At 46.8% G+C, this 26,527-nt stretch overlaps 1 protein-coding gene across 2 annotated transcripts; it reads left to right on the forward strand.

The window, feature by feature from the left end:
* The first annotated feature begins 3,827 nt into the window (after positions 1-3,827).
* TSPAN33 (tetraspanin 33) lies at positions 3,828-24,321 on the forward strand. 2 transcript variants are annotated; one of them, XM_045062971.1, is made up of 8 exons: positions 3,828-4,173; positions 18,309-18,366; positions 19,027-19,151; positions 19,487-19,561; positions 20,608-20,703; positions 21,972-22,100; positions 22,503-22,664; positions 22,876-24,321. In XM_045062971.1, the coding sequence occupies exons 1-8, from the start codon at positions 4,072-4,074 to the stop codon at positions 22,975-22,977; spliced, it is 849 nt and encodes a 282-aa protein (XP_044918906.1). In that variant the 5' UTR covers positions 3,828-4,071; the 3' UTR covers positions 22,978-24,321. The 2 variants fall into 2 exon arrangements, with proteins under 2 accessions (XP_044918906.1, XP_044918905.1); XM_045062970.1 differs by having other exon boundaries at positions 3,829-4,173; positions 19,024-19,151.
* The last annotated feature ends 2,206 nt before the right edge of the window (positions 24,322-26,527 follow it).

A 26,527-nucleotide genomic window follows, 5' to 3' on the forward strand; every position in this document is an offset into this window, starting at 1 on the left:
CCACAGATGGGCTTTTCAACTTCATGTTTCAAATCATCACTGAATCACTTACTTGCCTTTTTGCAGTTCTCAGCATTTGCAGTTCTCATGGTGGGCTCTCCAGGCTACCACCTGTTTTTTTAGAGGAAATCACCAGCGGGACCACCACAGTCATCAGCCACCCCAGCTGGGCTTTCATGGCCGCTGAAGGGCCTTCCTTCCAGTCTCCTGCCCTGTTCTACTTCAAGCTCCTCCTTCCCAAAGCTTCGGATCTGCATCTTCTTTCCTCCTTGGCACCCTTCCTGCCTTCACACACTCTCTTGCCAACATTAGCTCCAGTCATGTGACTAGGGTTTTTTTGTTTTGTTTTTCGCTTTACAGAAATATTGTTCAAATATTTTAATTCTGTTTATAATCACATAAATAATATAAAACACAATTTTAAAGTTAGAAACTGCTATTTATCCTACCACATCAGTGCAAATAATTTTACTTTTACATTTTCTTTGGTTTGTCTTTGTCAATATTTACACATATTGTGTAATACTGTAATACTGTGAATAAGCTATTTTCCACTTACATTTTTCCATATTACATATTATCATGTAATCTTTGTGATTTCAGTTGAAGTGGCCGCATCATATGGTCCAAGTGATTAAAATGCCTTTCAACTGTCCTGCCTGGGCTCCCTTGCAGTGTATTCAATAAACTTCTATCTCCTCATAAATAAATAAATAAATAAATAACATGCCTTCCAAAAACCTGAAATAAGTCAAAGACCTTTTCTGGTTATCAGATACTTTATATACTTTATTCTACCATCTGATTTTTTGCACTTTCTGTATCATGGAACTTTTCTTAAGTCACTATCTATATTTTCCACATTATTTTAAATGGCTGCATTGCATGTGATAATAGGGATGTAATTTTTTTAATTTGATGTCTTGAAGAGTTAATATACTCCATGCTTCAAAAATCAGAAAAAATAAAATGGCTCACAGTGGAAATTCTCTTTCTTCACATCTCGGTTCTCATCTACTCCAGGACATAACCTCCTTCCTCAGTGTCTTTTGTGTCTTTCCAGAGTTTATTTAGGTAGATGCAAGCAAATACAAATGCCATTTCATATTTTGTCATTTTTAAAAATCAGAATGCTATACATTATATACACTTCCTCACTTTGCTTTTTTCACTTAGTAATTTATTTTGGAGATTGTTCTTGGTATATGGAGCGTTTGCTCATTCTTTTTTCTATAGCTTTATGTCTTCCTACTACACAGCACCATCCTTGATGGACATTGGGTCATTCCATTGATTCTTTTTTCCCCCCAAACTTTTATTTAAATTGTAATTAGTTAACTTAGAATGCAATATCTGTTTCAGGAGTAGAAATGAGTGGTTCATCACTTACATACAATACCCAGCGCTCATCACAACAAACTTCCTCCTTAATACCCACCACCCATCTAGACCATCACCCACCCACTTCCCTCCATCAACCCTCAGTTTGTTCTCTTATTAAGAATCTCCTGTGGTTTGTTTCTTTCTATCTCCTCTTCCCCCTCCCATATGTTCATCTGTTTTGCTTCTTAAATTCTACATATGGGTAAAATCACATGGTATTTGTCTTTCTCTCACTTATTTAGCTTAGCATAATATACTCTAGCTCCATCCATCTTATTGCAAATGGCAAGATTTCATCCTTTTTGTTAGCTAAGTAATAGTCACATATATATATGATTATATAGACCATTAATAATGGTCTCCTAACAAACCTTCCTCTCTGCAGCCTCTTTCCCACTCTAAATGAAAACAAAATACAAAGAACAATAAACAGATCTTACATCATTCCTTCTTCAAAACTTTTATTTCTGGGGATGCTAGGCTGGCTCATTCCGTAGAGCATGTGACTCTTGATCTCAGGATTGTAAGTTCAAACCCCACATTGGGTGTAAAGATTACTTAAAAATAAAATCTTTTTTTAAAAAATATTTATTTATTTATTTGACAGACAGAGATCACAAGTAGGCAGAGAGGCAGGCAGAAAGAGGAGAAAGCAGGCTCCCTGCTGAGCAGAGAGCCTGATATGGGGCTGGATCCCAGGATCCTGGGATCATGACCTGAGTCAAAGGCAGAGGCTTTATCCCACTGAGCCACCCAGGTGCCTCAAAAAATAAAATCTTTTTAAAAACCCAGCCTTTTATTTCAAAACCAATGAAGCACCAGCTCCCCAACCTGGCATTCAAGCCCTTCCAATGATTTTAACTTAATTTAACATGTATTGGCATCAGTCAGTGTTATCTTCTACTGCTATATTAAACTTATCCAATGCTCTAGCCAAACCAGTCTGGTTATTTTTCACTAAACACACAGTGTGTTTTTACACTTCCAGGCTCTGGCTCACCCTTTTGTCCATCTAGATTACTCTTCCCTTTCATCTCTTCTATCCTAAGTCTTTTCCTCCCTTGATTTCACTTTCTATGATATCTTCACTAACTGTCCACCAAATAAATGTGCTGTAGTTATTTGTGTCGTTATCGTAGTTCCCTACTGGATTCTAAATTCTGCTGAAACAAAATATTGCCTTGAGTGAACCCTTCAATGTGCCAGCCTATGCTAAGTGATTTGCATGCATTATCTTGTTTAATCTGCACATCAACATTGTAGGACAGGACTTTCCCATTTAACATTGAAGAAACTGGGGCTCAGGGACATCAAGTAGCTTGCCCGGGGTCATGCAACGAAGGGTGGAATCTTTCTTACTCTATTTAAGCTACTATAACAAAAATACCGCAGCTTGGGTAGCTTATGAACAGCAGAAACTTATTTCTCACAATGCTGGTTGCAGGGGAAGTCTGAGATCAAGGCTCCTGCAGATTCCCGTCTGGTGAGAACCACTTCCTGGTTCTTGGGCAGCTGTCTTTTCCCTGTGTCCTTTCATGGTGCAGGGCGTGAGGAAGCTCTCTGGGGTCTCTTTTAGGGTCTCTTTTATAAAGACACTAATCCCATTCATGAGGACTCCATTCTCATGACCTAAGCACCTCCCAAAGGCCTCTTTTCCTGATACCATCACGTGGGGAGGAGGTGGTTAGGAATATGAATGGGGGGGGGTACAAATATTCAATCAATAACATTCTTGTTCGTATTACTTATGTTAGCCAGCACAATGCCCACTACCTACACTGCACTCAACCTGTTTGTGTCAGATCAACATGTTAAGAACAATGTCTGTCCATAGACTAAGATTCTACAGAAATAGGAAGGGGGGGGGGTTGAAACCGTAATGAACCGAGATGGCAGGATTGCTGGTGATGCTTCCAAATTTCCACTAGTGGGTTCCAGATCTTCTGAAATAAGCATTTAAAATATATAGTTTCTAAACCGGATTGCCGTTACTCTTGAATATCTTCTAGTTGTTACATGTAGGTTAGTTTGTTTCCTTGATTTTATTGTCATCTCCCCGGGGATTCTCTCTCTTCTTTTGTATTCCCACAGCTTTGGGCGCATTGCTGAACACACGACGTACGTACTTGTTGATTTTAAGGCATGTGTGTTTGCAGGTGTATACAGCAACAGGGTAGATAACATGGGTGTGTAATGCAGTGTGCATTCCATCTCATCCCCTTTCCCTTGAGCAGCTGCTGCCTGGATGCTTCCCTTCTCGGGGGAGGCGGCAAAACCACTGACCCTTTAACAAGTTGTCCCTCACAGAACAGGTGTCTCCCCCGCCTTTCGGAGGAGAGGGACGGCGGGACGCTTAGTGACATCAGCGACCGACCAATGAGAAGTCAGTCTTCGGCGGCCGCGCCAATGGGCGGCCAAAGGCGGGCTCGGTTTCCTGGGAGCCGGGCGGGCCAGGCTGGTCCTCCCGCCGCCGCGGAGTCTCCGCTGCTCACGCTGCCCGCCGCCGCTCCCGCGACTCCCGGCGGCGGCGCTCCTCCCGGACGCACGGCTCGGGCATTTCCCACCGCGGCGCAGCTCCCCCGCCTCCCAGGCTCCCGCGGTGGCGCGGCTCATGCCCCGGGGCGCAGGGCGCGCAGGTGGGCCGGCCGCCGCGGGGAGATAGGCCCCCGGGGGGACGGCGGCGGGACCATGGCCCGGAGACCCGGGGCGCCGGCCGGCTATGGGGAGGAGTTCACCTTCGTCAGCCCGCTGGTGAAATACCTGCTCTTCTTCTTCAACATGCTCTTCTGGGTGAGTCGTGGGGGTCTTGGGGGCACCTGGGCTGCAGGGCACCCCTCGAGGGTGCAGTGGGCTGTCTACGGTCGAGGAGGGTCGTCCCGGGATGCCAGGTTAAAGGCGAGCGTCGTAAACGCCACTGCTTAGTTTTCTGGGCTGATGACACTTTGGGGTAATTTATCCTGGGGAGGGACACCATACTGGCACCGCGTCGGGAGGGGATGTTGGGGGTGGGGAGAGGGGGAGGATAATGCAAGAGATTCAGTAAAGACTTAAGGGGTATCCTCTGGTCATTTGATGAGGATCTGTGACAGGCCAAAATAATGGATTTGCGCAGGAGAAGCGGGTTTTCCTGTTGGCTCAAAGCAGATCCAATGGTACCTTCATGTTTGGGGGACTTTCAGGCCTGGGGGCTGGGAGGCTGAGCAGCAAAAGAAAAAAGAGGAAGTGGGGAAAACCCAGACCTTCCCTCCCCCTTACCTCAGATAGGTTAAAGGGCTTTATCTTTTCCTTTTGGAGGCCTCTGGTGCCCCCCTCTTCCCAAAGGTTGAGAAGGGGCAGGAATGGCCTCCAGATGTGGATGTCTTTCCCAGCACTGTCCCAAACTTTGCCCCACCTTTCTCAGGACCAGACTCCAATCTCTGGAGCCTGACAGTCTTCAGCTTCTTTTAACTGGACCCTGTGTTGGGCTGAAAGGCCAGCAGTCCTTTCAGAATCTTACGATTAACGTGGAAAAGTGGAAAAAATATTGGACTGGGCCCATCTGGATTCTCGTCTCCAACCTGTAGTTGTTGACTTGACGTTCATCTCTGTAGGCCCTAGTTCCCTCCTCCATAAAATCAAACCCAGTATAATCAGGAATGGCAGAAACACTCTGCTGGAGACGGGAATCCAGCTGGAGCAGATCATGAAATGCTAGCTCAATTCTGTTTCATGTCTATAGAGTTCCTGAGCTCCTCTGGGTTGGAGAACATAGAGAGGTCCTTCTCCCATCCCCGTTTCTCTTCCAGCTCCAGCCATGCCAGAGCAGCTGCTGTAGGTGCCCATTATCCCTGCCCATTTCAGCCTGAGACCGAAAGTTCAGACTTGCAGGAGGGAGAAAGCTTGAGTCTAAAATATGTTTCCTAGGAGAGGGAGCAGACCAGGCATCTAAGCCAGTTGCTGGAAAGGTTCACAGGGGCCGTGGTTTGAAGAACAGACACAAAGTACATAAGTGCTAGCCTGTTGGGACAAATGAGAGGAACCCCAGAGGGTGGTGGTAAGAGCTCAGCCATTGTACTTGGGAAAAAAATGAAGTTTGAGTTCCTAACAAATTCTCAGTTTTAGAACTGGGGAAAAAAAATCTAGAAGATATCCTGTCCAGCACCCACATTTTATATATGAGAAAACTAAAACACAGAGATGTTAATTATCCAACCTCTGACAGCTGGTTAATAAGTTTGATCTGGTGGTTTTTCTACTGAAGTACAGTGCCTCTAGGGGAAGTCCGGGGCCCAGATGACTGCTGTTGTAGCTGGGGCTTTAGTATTATTCCTAGTTAACCCAACTTCCCATGCTCTAGGGTCTGCCTCAGCTGGAGGTTAGGGAAGAACAGACGAAAACTCACCACTGCTCTGCCGGGGCTGGGGGATGTTCTAGGGAAACTCCCTGCCTAAGGGCAAGTCCCAGTGAGCCCTCCTCCATGCTCACTGAATGTTCCAGGCCAGGAACATGCCATTTTTGGGGATGACATACCATCCTCAGAGCCAGCATTAGCATCCCAGGGACCTCAGTTCCTCATTCTGAGTTTCTCTGTCAGCCGAGACGGCTTCTTCTTTGGAGCCCTTGGCACTTCACCCTTATCTGTGTTCCCCAGCGACAACAGCTGGGTACATCTGTTACATTTGCGTTCATGGTCATTTTCTTAGATTCCCCCACCCTATTCTCCACCACCACCCCCCCTTTTACCAGACAAATGACTTTGGGAGTTTGCAGTCAGGGAAAGAGTGTGGCTCCATAGACCCATTTACCTTGGTAAAAATGATTCATTCAGGGTCACAGGACCTGGCTAACCAAGCTGGCACCTCCCCAAATTAGAGAAGAGCCCCTTCTTGGACCCACTTTAGACTCATAAAACGTCAGAAGCTCTAGAAATAGCGCAGTGAAGGACAAGAGGCCCAGTTCCTTTCTGGCATCAACTTACTGTGTGACCCTAAGCCAATATATCTGTCTCTCTGTCCTTAATCTTTCTGCTCGAAAGGAGAAAAATTTTCTGCCTCTGTGAACTATTTAAAGATGAATGCATCACTTTGGGGAACTGTTTTCTTTCTTCAGGACCTGGGGCTGGATCTAAGGATGCATCTTTCTGTGTCCCAGTGTCCCTGGGACATTGACCTTCCCAGAAATCAGTACTTTTTGGGGTGTGACTGAGTGTTACCTCTCCCCCAGGCCCAGAGACACAGAACTACATTCCACACAAATGCAGCTGGAGATGAAGGGCTGCTTCCCCAGCTCAGCAGTCCTCTTTATTCCTACCACCCTTCAGGGACTGGTTCCTGTGCTTTCTTCTTTGTAGGTTCTCGCCACCCTAATCAAATTCCCCTCTTCTGCCTAGGAGGTTCCCATGTTGGCCCTCTCCCTTTACAGGCAGAGTACCTGTTCTGGCCAGCTCCTGGAGGAGCTGTGGATGGGTGTGTGTATGCTGGAACAAACTGGGAAGGTAGCCAGTATTGTCTGGGGTCACACTCAGTGCTGGTATGACACTGGCTATCCCTGCTGCGGCTCTAACAGCCCCAACCCTTGGGTCATTTTAGTCTGACTCAGAAGGCTACCGGCATCTTTGGGAGCAGGACCCATTCCTCCTGTTCATGTTTCAAATCTCATTTCTCCTTTTGCCTAGGTTTTCTCCCCAGAATCATGCTGCTGGATGACTGATTGTCGGGAACCCATGACCCAGAGTAGTTGCCCCAAGATCCCAAAAGTTGTATTATAATCTTTCAGTTAAGAAGTGGCAGACTTTCCTCCCCTCCCTGTGCTGGACAGCTCTGTGCAGAGGCAAGACCAGTGCCATGGTACATGCCTTATCAGCCTCGGGCACACACTGGTGGGGACATTATCAATGCTGCCCGTAGCAAGCCTCTCCCTCCTTGCTGGTCCTTTTTCCACCCAGGGCCACAGTTGCGGTGGTTTCAAATCAGGCTGCACTCAGACCTCCAGTCCCTGTGACTCAGCCCAGACTTCCTTGGTGGCCATGCCTCAGGGCTCCCATGGCACCTTCTGTATACCTCAGTTGCCTCATCCCCTACCTCTGCTGCAATGATGTGTTTATTTTTGTCTCCTCTTCCAGACTTCAGGCCCCCGAGGTAGGGTATGCTGCCTTATTCACTTCTTGCTTCTTAGGGCCCATCTGAGTTTGGCAGGGTGGGTATTTACTGAATGTTTATTGAATGGCAAATGATGGAGCAGCCCATGCCAGGTGAGGGTGTGATGACCCTCTGCCCTCTTTTACCGACACTAATCTCTCAAGATGCAGTACCACCGGAAGTCCTTGAGCAGCCTTGGTGGGGGAGAGGGATCCAACTGTGTTCTCCTCTCTGCACTGGGTCCTTTGGCCTAGCACCGCTCCCTCAAGCCAGGTCAGCCATACTCCTCAGCATCTCCCTCGGGGTTGTGCTTAATTACTACCTACAACACCCAGATTTTTTCACTCCCACTGTAACGCACATGGACACCTGTCCTGATCTTTCCTAGACCGATCCAGGCCTCTAGTTAGGAATCTTCTTGAAGAAACTCACTCTCCCCGGGGCACCTGGGTGGCTCAGTGGGTTAAAGCCTATGCCTTTGGCTCAGGTCATGATCCTAGGGTCCTGGGATCAAGCCCCGCATCGGGCTCTCTCCTCGGCAGGGAGCCTGCTTCCTCCTCTCTCTCTGCCTGCCTCTCTGCCTACTTGTGTCTGTCAAATAAATAAATAAATAAAATCTTTTTAAAAAAAAAAAGAAAGAAAGAAGGAAAGAAACTCTTTCTCCCCTCCAGAACTACTAGAGTCCCCAAGGGCAGTGAGAATGCCCCAGACCACCCGCAGCACCATCTGTGGCCATCCGGCTCAGGAGCCATAAGGAAATGACCAGCATTGAGCCTGGCAAAAACCCTTCCTAGTGGCAGAGGCCCTTTCTACCACCCAGCATAACCCTCAGTGTACGGGCGTGTGCACACGCATACCTAAGTACCTTAGAAGGCAGGCCATCCCCTGCTACCTCAAGTCTTCTCCTTTCCCTGTAGACCAGGCAGGTTGTAATAAGTGATATAGTCACGTTCTTTTAATTAAAAAACAAAATAAAACATTAAAAATGAAGACAAGAAGCGGGCGCCTGGGTGGCTTAGTGGGTTAAGCCACTGCCTTCGGCTCAGGTCATGATCTCAGGGTCCTGGGATCGAGTCCCACATCGGGCTCTCTGCTCAGCAGGGAGCCTGCTTCCTTCTCTCTCTCTCTCTCTGCCTGCCTCTCAGTGTACTTGTAATTTCTCTCTGTCAAATAAATAAATAAAATCTTAAAAAAAAAAAAATGAAGACAAGAAGCATATCCTATGCTGTCAAGTCACTCATAATGCTTTCTTATCTCAACAGCTCTGTTTGCCTTGTACCCAGTAGAAAATCATAAACTTCAAGAAGCCTTTAAAAGAATAAAAGAAAACATGTAACACCTCTCAGAGTCTTGATAGCAGACTCTGGTCAGGCTGGGACCTCCAGGACCATAGTTTTGAGTGTTTATACTCCCATGAGCCCTTATGGACTTCTGTCTCTCGTGTATAACCTTGGGAAACCAAGATCAGCCATGGCTAAAGAGAAGCTGAACGGTTGGCTCCAGACATTGGAAAGGAACGAGCTCTGTGGATTCCCCCACTCCAGTAGGGTATCCAATCCAGAGGGAGAAGGCTAAGAGCTAGTTTCAAACAGATGGTTGCCACCTGAGAAACCCAGGAACCATGGTGCTGGGATGGCCACATGAGGAAGGGGCATGCAGAGCCTGGGTAGGGAGAGAGGAGGCCCTGCTTTAGGTTGAGCAGGCTTATCCAGAAATAAGGACAGAGAGGACTGAAAAACCAGAGGTCCAGACCCCTCCTTCCTCATGTCCCTCTGGGTAAGAGCAAGGTTTTGGTTCCCACTCTATCCCCAGCTGTCCCCCTCTATCACCTTCAAAAGAAAAGGGGAAGAGATTCCAAGAAGAGGAGAGGACTTTGGGACAGATGCCCCCACTAGATGTGGACTGGACTCTAGAACGTGGAGACAGACATGGCCAGAGCTTTCTCTCGGGCTGGTGGGCCCTGCATGGTGATGCCATGTCTCCCCCTTCAAGGTGCTGTTCCGGGGACTTTCCTCTGGGCCCTGCTGGCCCCATTACCTCTTGGTGCTCTCTGACTCTCCCCCTGGCCGGAGCCCCACCCAGTTTGGAGATTACCAGCTGCTCCCCCAGGAGGACTGCAAGCAGCTTCTTCCCACCTCATATGATGCCCCAGGGGAATGCACATGCCCTGGATTTGCCATGAGTCAGGGAGAGGAAGGCAGCCATGGGACCCAGGTCACACGGCTCCGGCTCTGGGGACAGAAAGACCTTTTTAGCTGCTCACTCCCTAAGGGAGCTGGGGAGAGTTCCTTGAATTCTCCCAACATCAGTTCTGTAAAATGAAGATGCTAACACCCTCTTGGGACTGTGGTCAGGATTCAAGGAAAGATTTGATATAAAGGTTCTAGCCCAGTGCCTGACCCTTAGCACTCAAGAAAGGATAGCTATTGCTGTTGCTAGAAAGAGCTCCTAGAGCTCACCCGTTAAGGATGAGCTTAGAGAGCTAGGATGAGTGCTTTTTCTGATAAGTCGTAAATAGCTGAGTTTTGAGTCTAGGTGAGGGCTAGCTAAACTTGGGCCTGACTTCCTTTAGCCTCAAACCCCCTTTGCTCATATTTCTACTGTTAGCCAGAGAGAGGTGATAATGAATGATGCCTTTATATATTTTATAGTTCACAGAGACATTTCCTATCTATCATGGGAACAGAGACCACACTGTGTCTCTAAGGGCCTTCCGTCACTTGTCAGGGCTTGTCATATCCCTTTGGTCTTAAGGTACAATCCAAGTGGACTCTAAGAGCTAATTTGCCTGTAATTATTAGCATTTGGGTATGAAAGCCAGGAGAACTTTTTTTTTTTTTAAGATTTTTATTTATTTGACACACAGAGAGAGAAATCACAAGTAGGCAGAGAGGCAGGCAGAGAGAGAGGAGGAAGCAGGCTCCCCGCCGAGCAGAGAGCCTGTTGTGGGACTCGATCCCAGGACCCTGAGATCATGACCCTAGCCGAAGGCAGAGGCTCAACCCACTGAGCCACCCAGGCATCCAGCCAGGGGAACTCTTATTCAGAGTTTCATCTTGGCACCCTATAACCTTTCTTCCCTTCGTGCATTATAATATCCCTGAAGCTGTGAGTGTTCCAGGGGCTAGAATAGGGTTTTTCTTGTATCACCAAATCATGGTTGTCTTTCTGCAGTTTGCAAGAAACAAAGACAAATAATGGAGAGGATTTTCTCCATTTTCTATTTTCTCCCATGAACATTAGTATCTGTGGCTGCTTATCTGCCAGCAAGAGCTAGCAGAAGACAAAGGGAAGAGGACAAGGAGCAACCAAATGTTATGGAAAGCCAGGAAACTATTTAGAGTAGCGCCTGTCTTATTGTTTTATGAAATCTAGAGACATATGCTTAACAGCCTTGTCATTGCTTAGTAAATTGTTCCTTATTTCTACAATAGAAATTAATACATTGTTCTTCCTCACCTGACACATTGAGAATGACACATTACCTGTGTAAGATTTCTGTCAAAAATGTGTCACCTGAAAAAAAAAGTGTCACGTGAATCTAATTGTGAGAAAACAATCAGATAAACTCAAACTGAGGGATATTCTGCAAAACAACTGGCCTGGGCTTATAAAAAATGCCAGTGTTGGGGGACCTGGCTGGCTCAGTCGGTAGAACATGCAACTCTTGATCTTGGGGTCGTGAGCTCCAGCCCCACATTGGGCATCATGAACTCCCAAAAAAAAAAAAAAATAGTCATTGTCAAAAATATGTCAGAACAAGTTTTGACAAGGACATGGAGAAATTGGAACCCTGGTGCTTTGCTAGTGAGAATGTGAAATCATGCAGCCACTAGGGAAAAAGAGCCCAGTCACTCCTCAAAAAATTAAACATAGAGTTACCATATGACCTGGCAGTTCTGCTCCTGGGTATATATCCAAGAGAGTTGAAAATTCATATTCAGAGGTGCCTGGCTGGCTCAGTGGGTTAAGTCTCTGCCTTCGGCTCAGGTCATGGTCTCAGGGTCCTTGGATCGAGTCCCGTATCAGGCTGTCTGCTGAGCGGGGAGCCTGCTTTCCCCTTTCTCTCTGCCTGCCTCTCTGCCTACTTGTGATCTCTCTGTCAAATAAATAAATAAAATCTTAAAAAAAAAAAAGGTATTCAGGTGCACCTGGGTGACTCAGTTGGTTGGGTGTCTGCCTTCCACTCAGGTCATGATCCTGGGTTCCTGGGATTGGGTCCTGTATCTGGCTCCCTGCTCAGAAGGAGAGTCTGCTTCTCACTCACCTTCTGCTGCTCCCCCTGCTTGTGCTCTCTCTCTGTAAAATAAATAAATAAAATCCTTAAAACAATTTAAAAAAAAGAAAATAGGTATTCAAGCAAAAACTTATATACCAATGTTCACAGCAGTACTATTTATAGTAGCCAAAAGGTGGGAACAATTCAAATGTCCATCCGTGGATGAATGGATAAACAAATTGGGTTATATCCATACAATGAAATATTATTGGGCCATAAAAAGGCATGAAGTACTGATACACGCCACAGCATGGGTGAACCTTGAAAACATTATACTCAGTGAAAGAAACCGGACACAAAGAGCCGTATTTATAGGCAATATGCAGAATAGACAGAACCATAGGAATAGAAAGCTGACTTATGGTTGTCAGGGTTGGAGGTGTGGAGGGAATGGGGGAGTGACTGTTTCATGGGTTAAAGGTTTCTATTTGGGGTGATGAAAAAATCCTAAAACATGATAGCAGGGATGTTCACACAGCAACATGAATGTTCTTAAGGCTGCTGAACTGTAAAATGGTTAATTTTTTTATATGTATATTTTACCACAGTTTTTTATTTATTTTAATTTATTTTTAAAGATTTTATTTATTTGACAGAGAGGGAGAGAGAGAAAGCATGAGCAGGGGGAAGGACAGAGGGAGAAGCAGACTCCCCACTGAGGAGGGAGACCAATGTGAGGCTCATTCCCAGGACCCTGAGATCATGACCTGAGCTGAAGGCAGACGCTTAACCAACTGAGCCACCCACGTGTCCCTTACCACAATTTTTTAAGTTAGTGTCTTGAGACCAAAAATGAAGAAAAGAAAAAAAAACTGCAAAACTCTTCCAGGCCAAAGGAGACTTGATCGCTAAAGATCACTAAATTCACGATTTTTCATGGGATTCTGGATCAGAAAAAAAAGAAAAAAAAAGCAGCTATAAAGGACATTATTGGGAGAGTTGGGGAAAGGTAAATATGGACTGTAAATTAGATAAGAGTGATAGCATATTAAAGTTTCAGGAAAGAATTTAGTATTTCAAAATTGTACAGGTTATACAAATAGAGATTGTAGATTCGTGGTGCTCTTACCTCTGAAGAGTTTTAAGATCCATTGCCTTACCCTTTGGTGTAAGGACAAACCCCTCCTGATTAAGGTTTGTGAAATTGCTTGCAAGTAAATCCCAGTTTAGGAAAATCTGATATTAAAAAATGTGGATTTACTAACCAGTTAGCACCTAACAAATTGGGAGTGGCTGTATTTAAATAGATTACATTTTTTAAAAGATTTTATTTATTTATTTGTCAGAGAGAGAGCGAGCACAGGCAGACAGAGTGGCAGGCAGAGGCAGAGGGAGAAGCAGGCTCCCTGCTGAGCAAGAAGCCCCATGTGGGACTCGATCCCAGGACGCTGGGATCATGACCTGAGCCGAAGGCAGATGCTTAACCAACTGAGCCACACAGGCGTCCCTAGATTTCATTTTTAGAACAGATTTAGTTTTACAGAAAGATTGAGAAGATGATACAGAGAGTTCCCATATACACTACATCCAATTTCTCTTGATATCGGACGTGAGTATGATAACATGCGTGCATGAGTACACATTCATGATAATTAATGGTATTGTCTTTATCACTGAGGTCCGTGCTTTATTCAGATCTCAGGGTTGGTTCTTTTTTTTTAAGATTTTATTTATTTATTTGACAGAGATCACAAGCAGGCAGAGAGGCAGGCAGAGAGAGGGGGAAGCAGGGTCCCTGTCAAGCAGAGAGCCCAATGCTGGGCTTGATCCCAGGACCCTGAGATCATGACCTGAGCCAAAGGCAGAGGCTTAACCCACTGAGCCACCCAGGTGCCCCTCAGATCTCAGTTTTCAGGTAACACCCATTTTGTGTTCCAGGAGGCTATCCAGGATACCAAATTTCATTTAGTTGTCCTGTCTCCTTAGGTTTCTTTTTTTTTTTCCTTTTTTTTTTTTTTTTTTTAAAGAGAGAGATCACAGTAGACAGAGAGGCAGGCAGAGAGAGAGAGAGGGAAGCAGGCTCCCCGCTGAGCAGAGAGCCCGATGCGGGACTCGATCCCAGAACCCTGAGATCATAACCTGAGCCGAAGGCAGTGGCTTAACCCACTGAGCCACCCAGGCGCCCCTCCTTAGGTTTCTGTTGGCTGTGACAGTTTCTCAGAATTTCCTTGGTTTTGGGGCTGCCTGGGTGGCTTAGTTAAGTGTTGGCTGCTTGATTTCAGCTCAAGTTGTGATCTCAGGGTTGTGGGATGGAGCCCTGCGTTGGGCTTGCTCTGTTCATGAGATTGTCTCTCTGCCCCTCCCCCGTCCAAAATGAAGAAAAGAAAGAAAGAAAAGAATTTCCTCGGTTTTGATGACTTTGACAGTTTGGAGGCGTACTGGTCAGTTATTTTGTAGAATGTCCCTGTGTTGGAATTTGCCTGGTGTTTTTCTCATGGTTATATTGGGGTTATGTGTTTTCAGAAGGAAAACCACAGGAGTGGAGTGTCATTTTCATCACATCATATCACATACCTGTGATTTACTTCTGCTGGTGTTGACCTTACTCACCCAGCTGAGGCAGTGTTTGCCAGGTGTCTCTACCCGCCACGTTAGTCTTTTCCTCCCTCTTCCATCCTGTACTCTTTGGAAAGGAGTAACCAAGGGGGCAGCTCATACAGGGGAGTGGGGAGTTGAGCTCCCCGCCCTCAAGAGTGCAGCGTCTATACCAGAGTGCAGCATCTACACATAAATTATTTGGAATTCTTCTGCATGGGAAATTTGTCTTTTCTCCCTCGCTTATTTATTTAAGTCCTTTTAAAAAAAATTTTTTTTAAGTCCTTTTTATCCATATGGTCTCATGGGTATTTTATGTTTGGGGTAATAATTTCTTACTTCCTCATTTCGATGTCCCTTTGGCATACCCACGTCAGTGCAGGGTGTGTGTGTGTGTGTTTGTTTTTGAGCATTTCCTTACTTTCTGGCACCATGAATGAGACACATACTCCAGGCCTATCTTGTATATCTCCTGCTCCAGTCGTAGATTGAACCATTTTCCAGGAGCCCAGGAGATGGCTATTTTCATTATAAGGTGATTACTCACCTTCTATAAGGATAAAGGCATTGGTGCATGCAAGTTATTTTATATAATTTGATTGACAATCTTCGGGAACATGCCTTTTGCTAGACTCAGCTATTTTAAAAACTGTGTCTGGCTTTTAAAAATTTCCAGTGAGGCTTCATTCTCGCCAGAATATGAAAAGCCGTTCTAAGAAGTGTCTTTATCTTCATCCTCATCATGAAAGGAGGTCATTGGCGATATTGCGGGGTGTTATAAGGATTTTGTGGCAAAGCCTGACGCGGTGGAAAGAGCTCCAGACTGAGACTGGAGACTGGGTTTAGTCCAGATGTTTCCTCTGCACCCATGTGCCCTTGGTCAGGCAGTTGTGCTCTTTGGGCCTCATCTATAAAAAGAGGTGAGTGGCTGAGCTCATTTCTAAGGTTCTATTCAGCTCTAAAGCGCCGTGCTATTAACGGCAGTGGTGTTAATTTTGGGATGGCAGTGGCTTTGAGGAATTCAGGGTGGGACATGTGGGCAGGAATGGTGTGAAAGGGCAAGCTGTGACTCCAGGATGAAGACGCAGATCGGTGATAAAAAATGCCGCATTTTAGCGTTAGCTAGTGAGCTCCAGGTAAGCAGTGTCATTAGCAATTGTATTAAATATTAATGATATTAAAGTCTTCATCTAGATTTTAATGTAACCTGCACCTGCCGCTCTAGATCCCTGGCTGAGTGTGCTTTAGGCTTGTGGTGCTCAAACTTGGCCACACATTGGAATCACCTGGAACGCATTCAGAAGTAGCATTGCCTGGGTTCCAATGTCAGAGATTCTGAAGTAGGTGGTTTGGGGTACAGCTGAGGCATCAGCAGTTTCAAGTTCTTCTCTCCCTGTCCTCCCTCCCATTCTAATGACACCAAGCTTGGAAAGGATAGGCTCTGGATGTTCTTGTTCCTCTCCCGTATAACATACAGGTGTCCTTAAGGGCAGGGACCGTATCTTACTCATCTCTGCGGTCCTCAGAGTACCTTGTGCATAGCTGCTGAGGAACGGAATTTGGACAGTGTGTTAGTTTCTTCTTGGAACTGTAACAACTTACAACAAGCTTCATAGCTTACTAGGACACAAATTAATTTTCTTACTTTCTGAGGGTCAGAATTCCAAGATGGGTCTCACTGGGTAAGATCAAGGTATCAGCAGGGCTGATCCCTTCTGGAGGCTCCAGAGAACCTATTTCCTGCCTTTCTCTGCTTTCAGAAGCTGTCCATCTTCCTTGGCTCCTGGCACCACACCACTCCAACCTCTGTTTCCACTGTCATGCCGATCTCCTTCTCTGACTCGAACCTTCTTGCCTCCCTCTTCTAAGGCCCTCCAGGATAATCTCCCCGTCTCAAGACCCTTCATCACATTTGCAAAGCCCCTGTGGCCGTGGAAGGAGACATATTCATAGGTTCCAGGAATTAGGACAGGACATCTTTTGGGCGGGGGGGGGGGGGACTAGTCTACCTACCACAGATAAAGACAGAGCGACTGCTGTAATTACAGGCTCCACATGGAACTAAGTTATTGTGTTCTGTGGCATCTCTTTACTTTCTCTTTCTTGTTTTAGCTGTGTTAGGATTTAATCAGAGACCATCTCTGTGGAAAGTTACACATCCTGATGGAAACTTAACATGTTGCAAAACAGTGAGGAGCCTGGGGAAAAAAAGGAGAAATAAAGAGCAGATACATATCTTTCAGTGATTCAGTAAAAGAATATTCAGAACCATTAATTGGCTGTGAGGAGTTTTAAAGGGCAGGCCGAGATGCTCAGTCACTCTGGCAAAGGGCTGTGCCTGCAGGCCTTGGGGTGGCTGGGACCTCTGCCCTGTGGTTTCCTCACCCCCCACCCACTCCGCTTTGCTCCTTGCTCCACTTGCTGGGGGACAGCAAGCCAGCCGGCACCCCCATCCCCACTCCCAGCTCTGTCAGCAGCTCCCTCTCTCCCGTACAAAGAGCATAAGGGCCAGCAGATAACAAACACATCTAGTCCTGAGTCCAAGGCAGTGTCAAATGATTGAGGGGGTCAAAGCTGTGTATCTAGCCAGAGAAGAGTCCGGAAAGATGGTTTTAGATAAGGGTTTCCATTTACTGCTAAGTGCACCTGAAGGCAGAGGCCACAAAGGAAAAATAGCTTTCTGCTGAGGGGCTACTCTGACCCTGTTACCTCTCTAGGGGACCTATTCCCTTCTCCCACCAAAGCCCCAAGATGGCTCTTTCCAGCTGGTCTCTGTCTTGTAGGACAGTGGAGTCTAGCTAGCCATCTCCTTCCCCACTGAGTTGGTCAAGTCCCTGCTGCTGAGAACTCCCTCCAGCCAGAGCTTGGTCCCAGCTATTGCCATGGTGACAGCCAGCGGCTGCTTAGCACCAGCCTGGGGACTGGACACAAAGAAAGAGTGGCCAAGAGATGTACACCCTGGGCTGCCCTGCACTCCTGGAGGCCTGGCGGGTGGGTGGGAGTGGGGGCAGGAAAGGCCCCTTTGGGGATTGCTGGTAGTTTCTGAGGGGTTTGCTCTCTCAGGGAGGAGCCGGGAAGTTTGAAGCGTCTAAACTCTTTTGCTCCACGCTGGGATCCAGGTTTACAAAGACAAAGCCTCCTTTGCCAAGGCAATTTGGTATTTTACACACATGCATTCGTACATGCATCCGTTCACATTGAGATGCACTTGCTTTCTTGCATTTGACACCATTTTGACCCCCAAGAGAGTTAGAGACCTGGGAGTTTACATCTACTCAGGCCTGTTTCAGCTTTAACAGCTGCCCATGGGGGGTGCCCAGGTGGCTCATTCAGTTAGGCATCTGCCTTTGGCTCAGGTCATGACCCCAGAGCCTGCTTTTCCCTCTCTTTCCGCTCCTCCCCCTCTTATGCTCTTTCTTACACGCACGCATGCACTCTCTCTTTCAAATAAATAAATAAAAATTTTTCAAAAACCCTTCCCTTTGATGTAGTTGAATTCAAATTCAAAACTTGTGACCCTGGACAAGTAATGATAGATAATATTTATTGTCAGGCATTGTGTTAGATGCTTTCCATGCATTATCTAATTTCACAGTAGTTTTATGAGATGTAGTTGTTTTAAAAATCCCATCTTCAGACAAAAAAACCGTAGCTTAGAGATTTATCAGAGGCCCAGGTTTCACTGGCTCCAAAGCCCACATTCTTACCCACTGTTAATAACCTTGAATTGCCTTCATTTCCTCATCTGTAAAATGGGGAAAAGAGCTGCCCCACAAGATAACTGTGTTGTGGGGATCAAATGAGATTATCATGGTAAAAGCTTTTCTTGGAGACAAAGCAGACAGATGCTATCAATTGTATCTCTTGGGGGGAAAGAGATGCTCATCTCTGGCTCCTAGGAAAGTCATCTTCATCCTGTTCTTCCTTAAGGTAATTTATGAGGGGCTCTCTGGTTTCCAAAATCTCAGGGTCTGCCTCCTTCCCTGTGTCCACAGGTGATTTCCATGGTCATGGTGGCTGTGGGAGTTTATGCTCGGTTGATGAAGCATGCAGGTGAGCTATAGGCCCCCTCTAACTCCCCATGATTCTTGCCAAACCCCTTCCTCCTCTGCCTCCTTCAGCCCTGGCCCTTTAATATGCTTTCCCATGTAAGCTGCCTTCTAGCCCAATCTTAACTCCCTACTCCAAGGCAGCAGGCCAGCCATGCCGGTTCACCAGGATTTCCTGAGCTCCCACGAAATCTTCCAGGATGTGCCTGCATGGTAGGCTTGGGAAGTGGCAAGGAAAGGAGGTAGGCCTCTGGGAACCGGGAGTAATCTGAGGCCTCAGCCCCTCCCTCCCTCTGTCCCGAAGTAACTCAACCTCCATTCCTGTTCTACTGAACGAAGTCTCCGGGAAACGGAATCTGCAAAACTGGGAGCCTAATGCCATTCTAATTCTTTTCTGGAGCAGAAGTGGTTCCTCCTTTCTTAATCTTGGGAATAAAGGCTCTCACTTTGTTAGTTGCTCAAATGAAATGTCACAAACCCGTCTAGGTCCTTTTTATTCTCCCCCCTGGGAGGGGAGTACTGCCTCCCTATAACCGTCATCTAACCCTACTAGAGATTCCCCCAGCAGAGGAGAACAGTTTTGGGGGACACCCCTACCTTGTCCCTGGGTATTACTCTCAGCCAGCCCCAGGCTCAGACTGAGAGACGACCCCTCCCCCAGAAGCAGCCTTGGCCTGCCTGGCAGTGGACCCTGCCATCCTGCTGATCGTGGTGGGCGTTCTCATGTTCCTGCTCACCTTCTGCGGCTGCATTGGATCCCTTCGTGAGAATATCTGCCTCCTACAGACGGTGAGTGATCAGGGGCCCCACCATAAAGACCCTGGCCTCCTCCCTATGCCTCCCAGGCTCCTGATGCCATTCCTACAGCCCTTCAGTTTTCTCTGTCCCCCTCTCCAAAGGCCTGTACTGTCTGCTCCCCACTATAGAGCTCAGCCCAGATGACCCAGCACAGGATGGCCACCCTTAAGACGGCACGGTGGAGGCAGAGGCCTTATCATGCATGGGGCATCTGGGAGAAGTGCCCCATAGCCCCCCCAGTATCCAGTACTCCCCAGGACCCTGGGGGAGGGGCTGGAGCTCAGCATGGTAATCAGCTGTCTCCTTTTCCTGCCTGCTCCCCACAGTTCTCCCTCTGCCTCACCATCGTGTTCCTGCTACAGCTGGCTGCAGGGGTCCTGGGCTTCGTCTTCTCAGACAAGGTAATGTTGGGGGTCAAGGGGCCTCCTCAGGTGTGAACCAGAGGGAGGAAGAGAAGGTTCCTGCCTGCTTAGCCTAATTAATTAACCACAGTGCTCTGTCCCCTGAAAGGCATCAGCCTTTGAAAGAGTCTCCTTAGGGGTGAACGAATGGCCTTTAAAATCACCATATTTCAGCAGGATTTCCAGATCATAAGGTGTTTTCCTCTGATAGTCTGAGAAGCCAACAGGAAAACAAATTCTATGAACACAAAGTTAAAATAATCTGCAAACTTTAATGGCAAATTATTGGGTAAAGCACAATTATCAAGTAGACCATAGACAATATGAAGAATCTTTTATTTCCTCTAAACATTGCTTATTGGGATAAACAGAAGGAAAGAAGAGGGAAAGTAAATGAGATTTTGAGCGTGCTCACCGTAGCTGGAAGTGATCTGCTCTTTAGGGACAGGCCTTTTAGTTAAGAACAAGAATTCCTTTCTCAAAGGGCAAATGATTGCCAGGGATAGTACTGGACTATAGACAACAAACTTTAAGAAAAGTAGCAGAGGAAGAAGGAAGAAAGCATGGTGGAAACTACGAAATGGGAAGCCACTGAGTTCATTCAGAATGTCCTAGTCCTTCTGGCTTAGGAAAATCCTAAAATGATTTGTTTGGAGTCGAAATAGGTGCTATTCTCTTCTGTCCACTAGAGGTCAGTGTCTCAGCTTTAGAAGCACTTTACTAAAAAAAAGTATTAGATTCTCTGCTTTGCATCAACAAGTATTTTGTGGTAATAGTGTTCAGAGGTAAATAAATCTTGGATTATCTCAAAATGTGGCTCTTCGGGAGCAGCAGGTTCTGTGTTTGTTCTCTTGCCTCCTGGTACCTGAGGGCCCAGGGATGGTTGGGCTTTGGAACTGGCCATCAACCTAGGACCTGGTTCCAATTTCAAGGGTGCCTGAAATGAAGAAGTATGATCACTGTCTACTGTTATTCCTGATTGGAGTCAGGAGAAAAGGGTTAGGGATTAGTCCCATGTTCTGATTCCCTACTCATGTCTCTGGCAGGCACGAGGGAAAGTGAGTGAGATCATCAATAACGCCATTGTGCACTACCGAGATGACTTGGATCTACAGAACCTCATTGATTTTGGCCAGAAGAAGGTATGGGTGAGGAATGGGGGGAGGTCAGCTGTGGTCTCAGAGCCTGTAGGCAAAAGTTAATACCATCCTAATACGCACCTCACCCTCCAGGCCTAAGTGCTTCCTCATTACCTGCCAGGTAATGGACTCTGGAAGGAGGCTTGGCAAAAAACCATACATAGCAGAGTGCTTTAAAAGTACATTTAAGAAAACAGAGCAGTAGTCTATATAATAATCTACCATGTGTGTAAAAAAAGAGAGAGGAAAGAATATGTATTCATATTTATGAAAGGAATCTACAAGGATATGTAGAAACTATTCTAAGTGGTTACTTATGGGGGGATAAGGAAATGGGCAGATTTTAAATATTACTATTCAAAAGTTAACTTTTTAAAATTGTGCCAAAATGTACATAATATAAAATTTACCATTTTAACCTTTTTAAATATATAAATCTGTGGCACCAAGGACCTTCACATTGTTTACATCCGTCACCACATCCCTCTCCAGAACTTTTTTTATCTTCCCCAAATGAAGCTCTACCCATTAACCACTAACTCCCCATTTCCCCCTGCCCCAGCTCCCAGACAACCACAATCTCTTTTCTGTCTCAATTTGACCACTTGAGGAACCTCGTATGAGTGGAGTCGTACAGTCTTTGTCCTGTTGTGACTGGCTTATCTCACTTAACATGTTTCCAGATTTCATCCATATTGTATGACATGTTAGTTTTCTTCTTTTAAGGCTGAATAACCTTCTGTTGTATGTATCTACCACATTTTGTTAATTCATCCATCTTTTAATGCACACTTGGGTCACTTGCACCGTGTAGCTATTGTGAATCATGCCGCTATGAATCAAAAGTTGAATTTTAAATAAAAGTGCTTTTGAGATCAGTACTGAGTTCCCCTTCCCTTGGTGCAACTTACTTGGATCCTACGTGCTTTCAAGGAGTAATTATGGGCCTGTGATATTGAAGACTCTCTTCTGTTTTCTCTGTATTCAAAGAAATATTTTTAACAGTAATCCTTTAATTATTTCAGCCAGTGTTTTTGAGACACTCTCTTTTGCAGCCTCTATCCTGTGCAGAAACTGCTCTCAAGAAGTTCCTAGTTGAATATGAAAAACAAACAATATATACAACTAAGGCATATAAAGGGAAAGGCCACTGAGAAATGTTGGCTCAAGGTTTAAAAACAACCTGAATTTATAAATGGAAGCTGGCCACGGACTTTCAGCTGCTCTGAGGACTGGGTGATTCTTAACCTCTGTGGTGGGTTTTGTTGCAGTTCAGCTGCTGTGGAGGGATTTCCTATAGGGACTGGTCCCAGAACATGTACTTCAACTGTTCAGAAGACAACCCCAGCCGTGAGCGCTGCTCTGTGCCTTACTCCTGTTGCTTGCCTACCCCGAACCAGGTGAGCCTACATCCCACGTCATTTCCTCCTGGGCAGCAATTTCAGTTACTTGCCGACTAGATTAGCCACTGTGGGGAATCCCCATTCCCTAGCTTAACCAATCAATCTTGTAAGACAGCTGCCAGATGTTTCTTTTCACCCCAATCTAATGGCTCTGTTTCCTTTTCCCTCCTGTGGTCCACACAGGGACTCAGAAGGTGCAGGTCTCTAAAGCAAGGAGAATTGAACTCAGATCTCCCAGAGGAAAGGAAGTGTGTATTTAGCAACTCCCAAGTTAGGATCCTTCGCATATATTCCCCACCAATTTAGGAATTTAGGAAGGGTGGGAAGACCATCGGTGAGGGCCTGAAATAAAAAGTTTGGGAGTGGGAGTTCCATTTGGCTTTTCAACTCTTTCCCCAGGCAGTGATCAACACCATGTGTGGCCAAGGTATGCAGGCCCTTGACTACTTGGAGGCTAGTAACGTCATCTATACCAATGGCTGTATTGACAAACTGGTCAACTGGATACACAGCAACCTCTTCCTTCTTGGTGGTGTAGCCCTGGGCCTGGCCATCCCCCAGGTAACTTACCCCGTAAGACTCGTGGGTCCTACAGCCCCGCAAAGACTCCTTTGTTTTGGGGAGGGCACCTGGAGACCAGCTAGGGTGTCAATCACTGACATTGCTAAGAAGCAGGGGATTGGGATGGTGCTAACCATACTGGGAAGATTGATTCAGGGAAAACAAAGACACCACTCATTGCTGAGGGCCCAATCCATCTCGCCTCTTCCAGCTGGTAGGAATCCTGCTGTCCCAGATCCTTGTGAATCAGATCAAAGATCAGATCAAGCTACAGTTGTACAACCAGCAGCACCGAGCTGACCCGTGGTACTGAGAATCCATCCTGCATGTCCTCACTATGGCGACAGGCAAGCGTCATCAACCAATAGCAGTGGGTAGAGCTCTCGGCACCAAATGGAGATTTGGATTCCAGTTCCCCAGCAACAGCCCAGTGGGGAGAAGCCAGCTCCAGCCCAGCAGAAGTCAGAGTGCACGGGTGGCTCAAGTCTAGGAAGGCTGTCCATCCTCTTCTCGTCCACCCTAGCCCTCGGCATCGTTAGAGTTATTTTGCATTATTTTTAACCATACACATTTGGGTTTATGGTTTTTGCTTTTGTTTTATTTTGTCTGGGCAGAGATGTTTGGGAACATCGGTTGCACAGAGTCTTGGGGGTCCTAGGTGTTGCTTTTCACCGAGGTGCTACAACCAGTGGTCCTACCAGGGCTGCTACTGAGCCTCCTGGACATAATCTGATTCCATCTGTTGCCAGCAAGACCTGGCTGGAGAGTGGACGCTAACAGCCCTACCTGGAGTCCAGTTGGTATGATACCAGCTCCAGAAGGGAAGGGAGTGGAACAGGCAGTGAGCTGGGGGTCGACTGGGGACAGTTGTATGTGTTGGGTAGGAGTGGAAGGCGATATGTTTACTAAATGCTGCCCTGCCATCCTCCCAGGTAGTCAAAGTGAACTACATCCTGCTCCTCCCTCATTTCCATGGAAACGTGGCAGCAAAGGCAAGGGGTACAACAGCAGCCAAATTCATCCCTCTCCCCCACTCCACCCCTTTTTAAAATGTTTGGAACCACGGTCCTTATACTCTGCAGCCAGCAGAGGTGGGACTGAGCCATTTGTGTCCTTGAATTCCTCCCCTCTGGCCCTCCCTCTCCAGCAAGTGGGGTTTCTTTAACCTTCCTTGGCAGTACGCTGAGGAGGCACGATTAACATCCCCCACCCCGCCCCCATTACCCTGCACCAAAGCTCAGTATTTCTACAGTGTTAGAAGCAGGGATCTTGCTGGGGCGGGGGAGCCAGAAGAGGCAATAAAAGTTTGTTGACCTGCGCTAAATTGGACTCCATGAATTTTCCATTCTGGCAACTAGAAGGGGAGGGGTAGAAGGGCGCAGCGGGTGGGCCCTCCTTCCAGGTGGGGACTGGAGACTCCCCTAAACATCACAATGCCTCCCGGGCCCCATCTCTCGCCCCATCTCCCTCGACCAGAGAGGCACTACTCCCTTCCCGCAACCCCACCCTCTCTGGTCTGAATTAGGTCGAAAGGTTCCCAGTTCCGACCTGGGAATGGCGTAGTGTTATCCTAAAACCTGATGTTAATTTTTCCCCAAACGAAACTGAATTAAAATTGTCTACCCAAAACTTTGGGTGGTAAGAACACAGCTGGAAATCAGAGTCTAGCAGTCTCTGCTGGGACGGGGAGGGGAACGAGGAGGAAGAAGGCCGTCTCTTCACCCACTCAGCTCCCTCCTCCATCTTTATCTGAAGGAGCTGGTACCGCTGCCCGCCGTACTTCACGGAGTAAAAAATTCCCAGCCGGGCGGGCGCAGGGCTTGCTCACGCCCTGAAAAGCGTGCGAGGGCGGCTAGCCCGGAGGCCCGGCTGGCGCGTCGGGGGCGGGGCCGGGGCGGGGCTGCGCGGCGCTGTGGGTGGTCCCCGCCCCCGCTGCGGCCGGAGCAGGCACCTCCGCCCGCCGCCGGGGAGGAGCTGGGTTGCAAAGGGGTGGTTGCAGGCTCCCGGACGCACCTCTGCTGTTTGTGTTCCGCGAAGTCTCCTGGCTGCGCTCTGCTGGCGGGGGTCTCAGCCTAGGAGCTTTGGCCTGGCCGGAGAAAGACTCGAAAAAGTCCCTACCGCGCTGGGGAGACCGAGTCGCGAGTTCTCTCCCTGCCCCCAGTTTCTTCTAAACGAGCCTTCTGCTCCTGGGAGGGCGCCTTTCCAGCAGCCGCCGGGGCCCCTGCCAATGTTTAGCTCCAGCTAGTAACACAACTGAAAGAAAAAAAATAAAATCGTCACAAATAAAAAAATTAAAAGTAAGGGCCTTTTATTCTGAGAGAAGAGGAAAACGCGCTTTCTTTGTGTCCAAGATACATTTTATAAAGCATTTTTTACTTTTTCTTTTGGTGACGCGGAGCGTCGTTTGGGTTAGGGGTTGGGGTGACGCACTTCCCCAGTTCACACCGGCTTGGAGGAGCTCGCCTGGCAAGAGGCTCATCTGGAGCCTCTTAGAATAGGGGAACAGGAATGGTGGTCCGTGAAACCAGAATTCAAATCCAGACTGCTTACCTCCGAACTATACTCTTACTCAAGTCTCATCGTCTGTAGCTTCCTGGGCTGGAACAAGAGGGTCAGGAATTTCTGCCCAAGTCCAAGGCCTTGAAGGGCCTTTAGTAAAAGTTCAGGAGCTGACATCGCAGTTCATCATTCCCAGCTAGATTCATTTCTCAGTGTCTCTGGTTCTCAGTTTCTCAAGCCTAATTTCTCTTTAGCCTGATGCTGGGAGAGAAAATGCCCCAATTTTAAAAATAGTTTCTCATTGGTATTTCACATTTCATTTTAATTTGCTGCCTGGATTTCGGTTTCTAATAACCCTAGTCTCAAAGATCTAGGCCCCAGAGGTGGGTGAATAGAAGAAAATTCTTGGGGTGGTGGAGATCAGACCAGATGGACGGATGTGGAGAGAAAGGCCTGAAGGTTGGTGAAAATCTGGCTGGGGCCAGGTGGCAAGAACAGTACTGCTAGGTCTGGGGGCCTCAAACCCAACTATGTAAACAGGGACTTTGAGTCCAAGAGTGCAAATTTTGCAGAATGTTCCATGAAATAATGATTGCCTCTGAATTTGTTTCCTATTGCTGCTGTAACAAATTACCTCAAATTTAAAACAATACAAATTTGTTATCTTACAGTTCTGGAAGTCAGAAATCTGAAATGGGTCTCACTGGGCTAAAATCAAGGCATCATCAGAGCTGAGTTCCTTCTGAGGGCCCTAGAGGATCCATTTATCAACTTCTAGAGGCTGTTTGTCTGGCCCCTGTTTTCATCTTCAGAATATATCAGCCTCTGCTTCTATGGTCACACCTTCTTTTTCTCTGACACTGACTCTCCTGTGTCCCTCTGATTATATTGAGCCTACCCAGGTTATCCAGAATAATCTTCAATTTTAAGAGTCTTAATTGAAGCACATCTATAAGGTTCCTTTTCCTCTGTAAGGTAATAAACACATAGGTTCCAGGAATGAAGGTATGGACATTTTGGGGTGGTCATTATTCAGCCTAGGACACTCCCTTCTCACTCTCATGTATCTCTTAAGGTGGGGAAATCTAGGAATGAGCTATTGTTGATTATTGGCAAGAGCTTGAGGTGGGCGTTGTCTGGCCTTGGTTCTAAAAATTGACTAACATTTATTGAGCGCTTACTGTGTGTTTGGCACATGTTTATTACAAGTTTAATATGAGGGTCCTTTAATATGGTATTTTCTGACATGTCCTCATCCCAAAGAGCAGATATGTTAACAGGGTCAGGGACCAGTTTCAAAAAGGGGACACAGAAAACTTCTTTCTTTCTTTCGGTTCCCCTGGAACCGGAAGAGTTCCCCTAGG

This window comes from Mustela putorius, unplaced genomic scaffold (assembly GCF_011764305.1).
Source record: "Mustela putorius furo isolate JIRA1106 unplaced genomic scaffold, ASM1176430v1.1 tig00003845_pilon_pilon_pilon, whole genome shotgun sequence".
Lineage (NCBI taxonomy): Eukaryota > Metazoa > Chordata > Mammalia > Carnivora > Mustelidae > Mustela > Mustela putorius.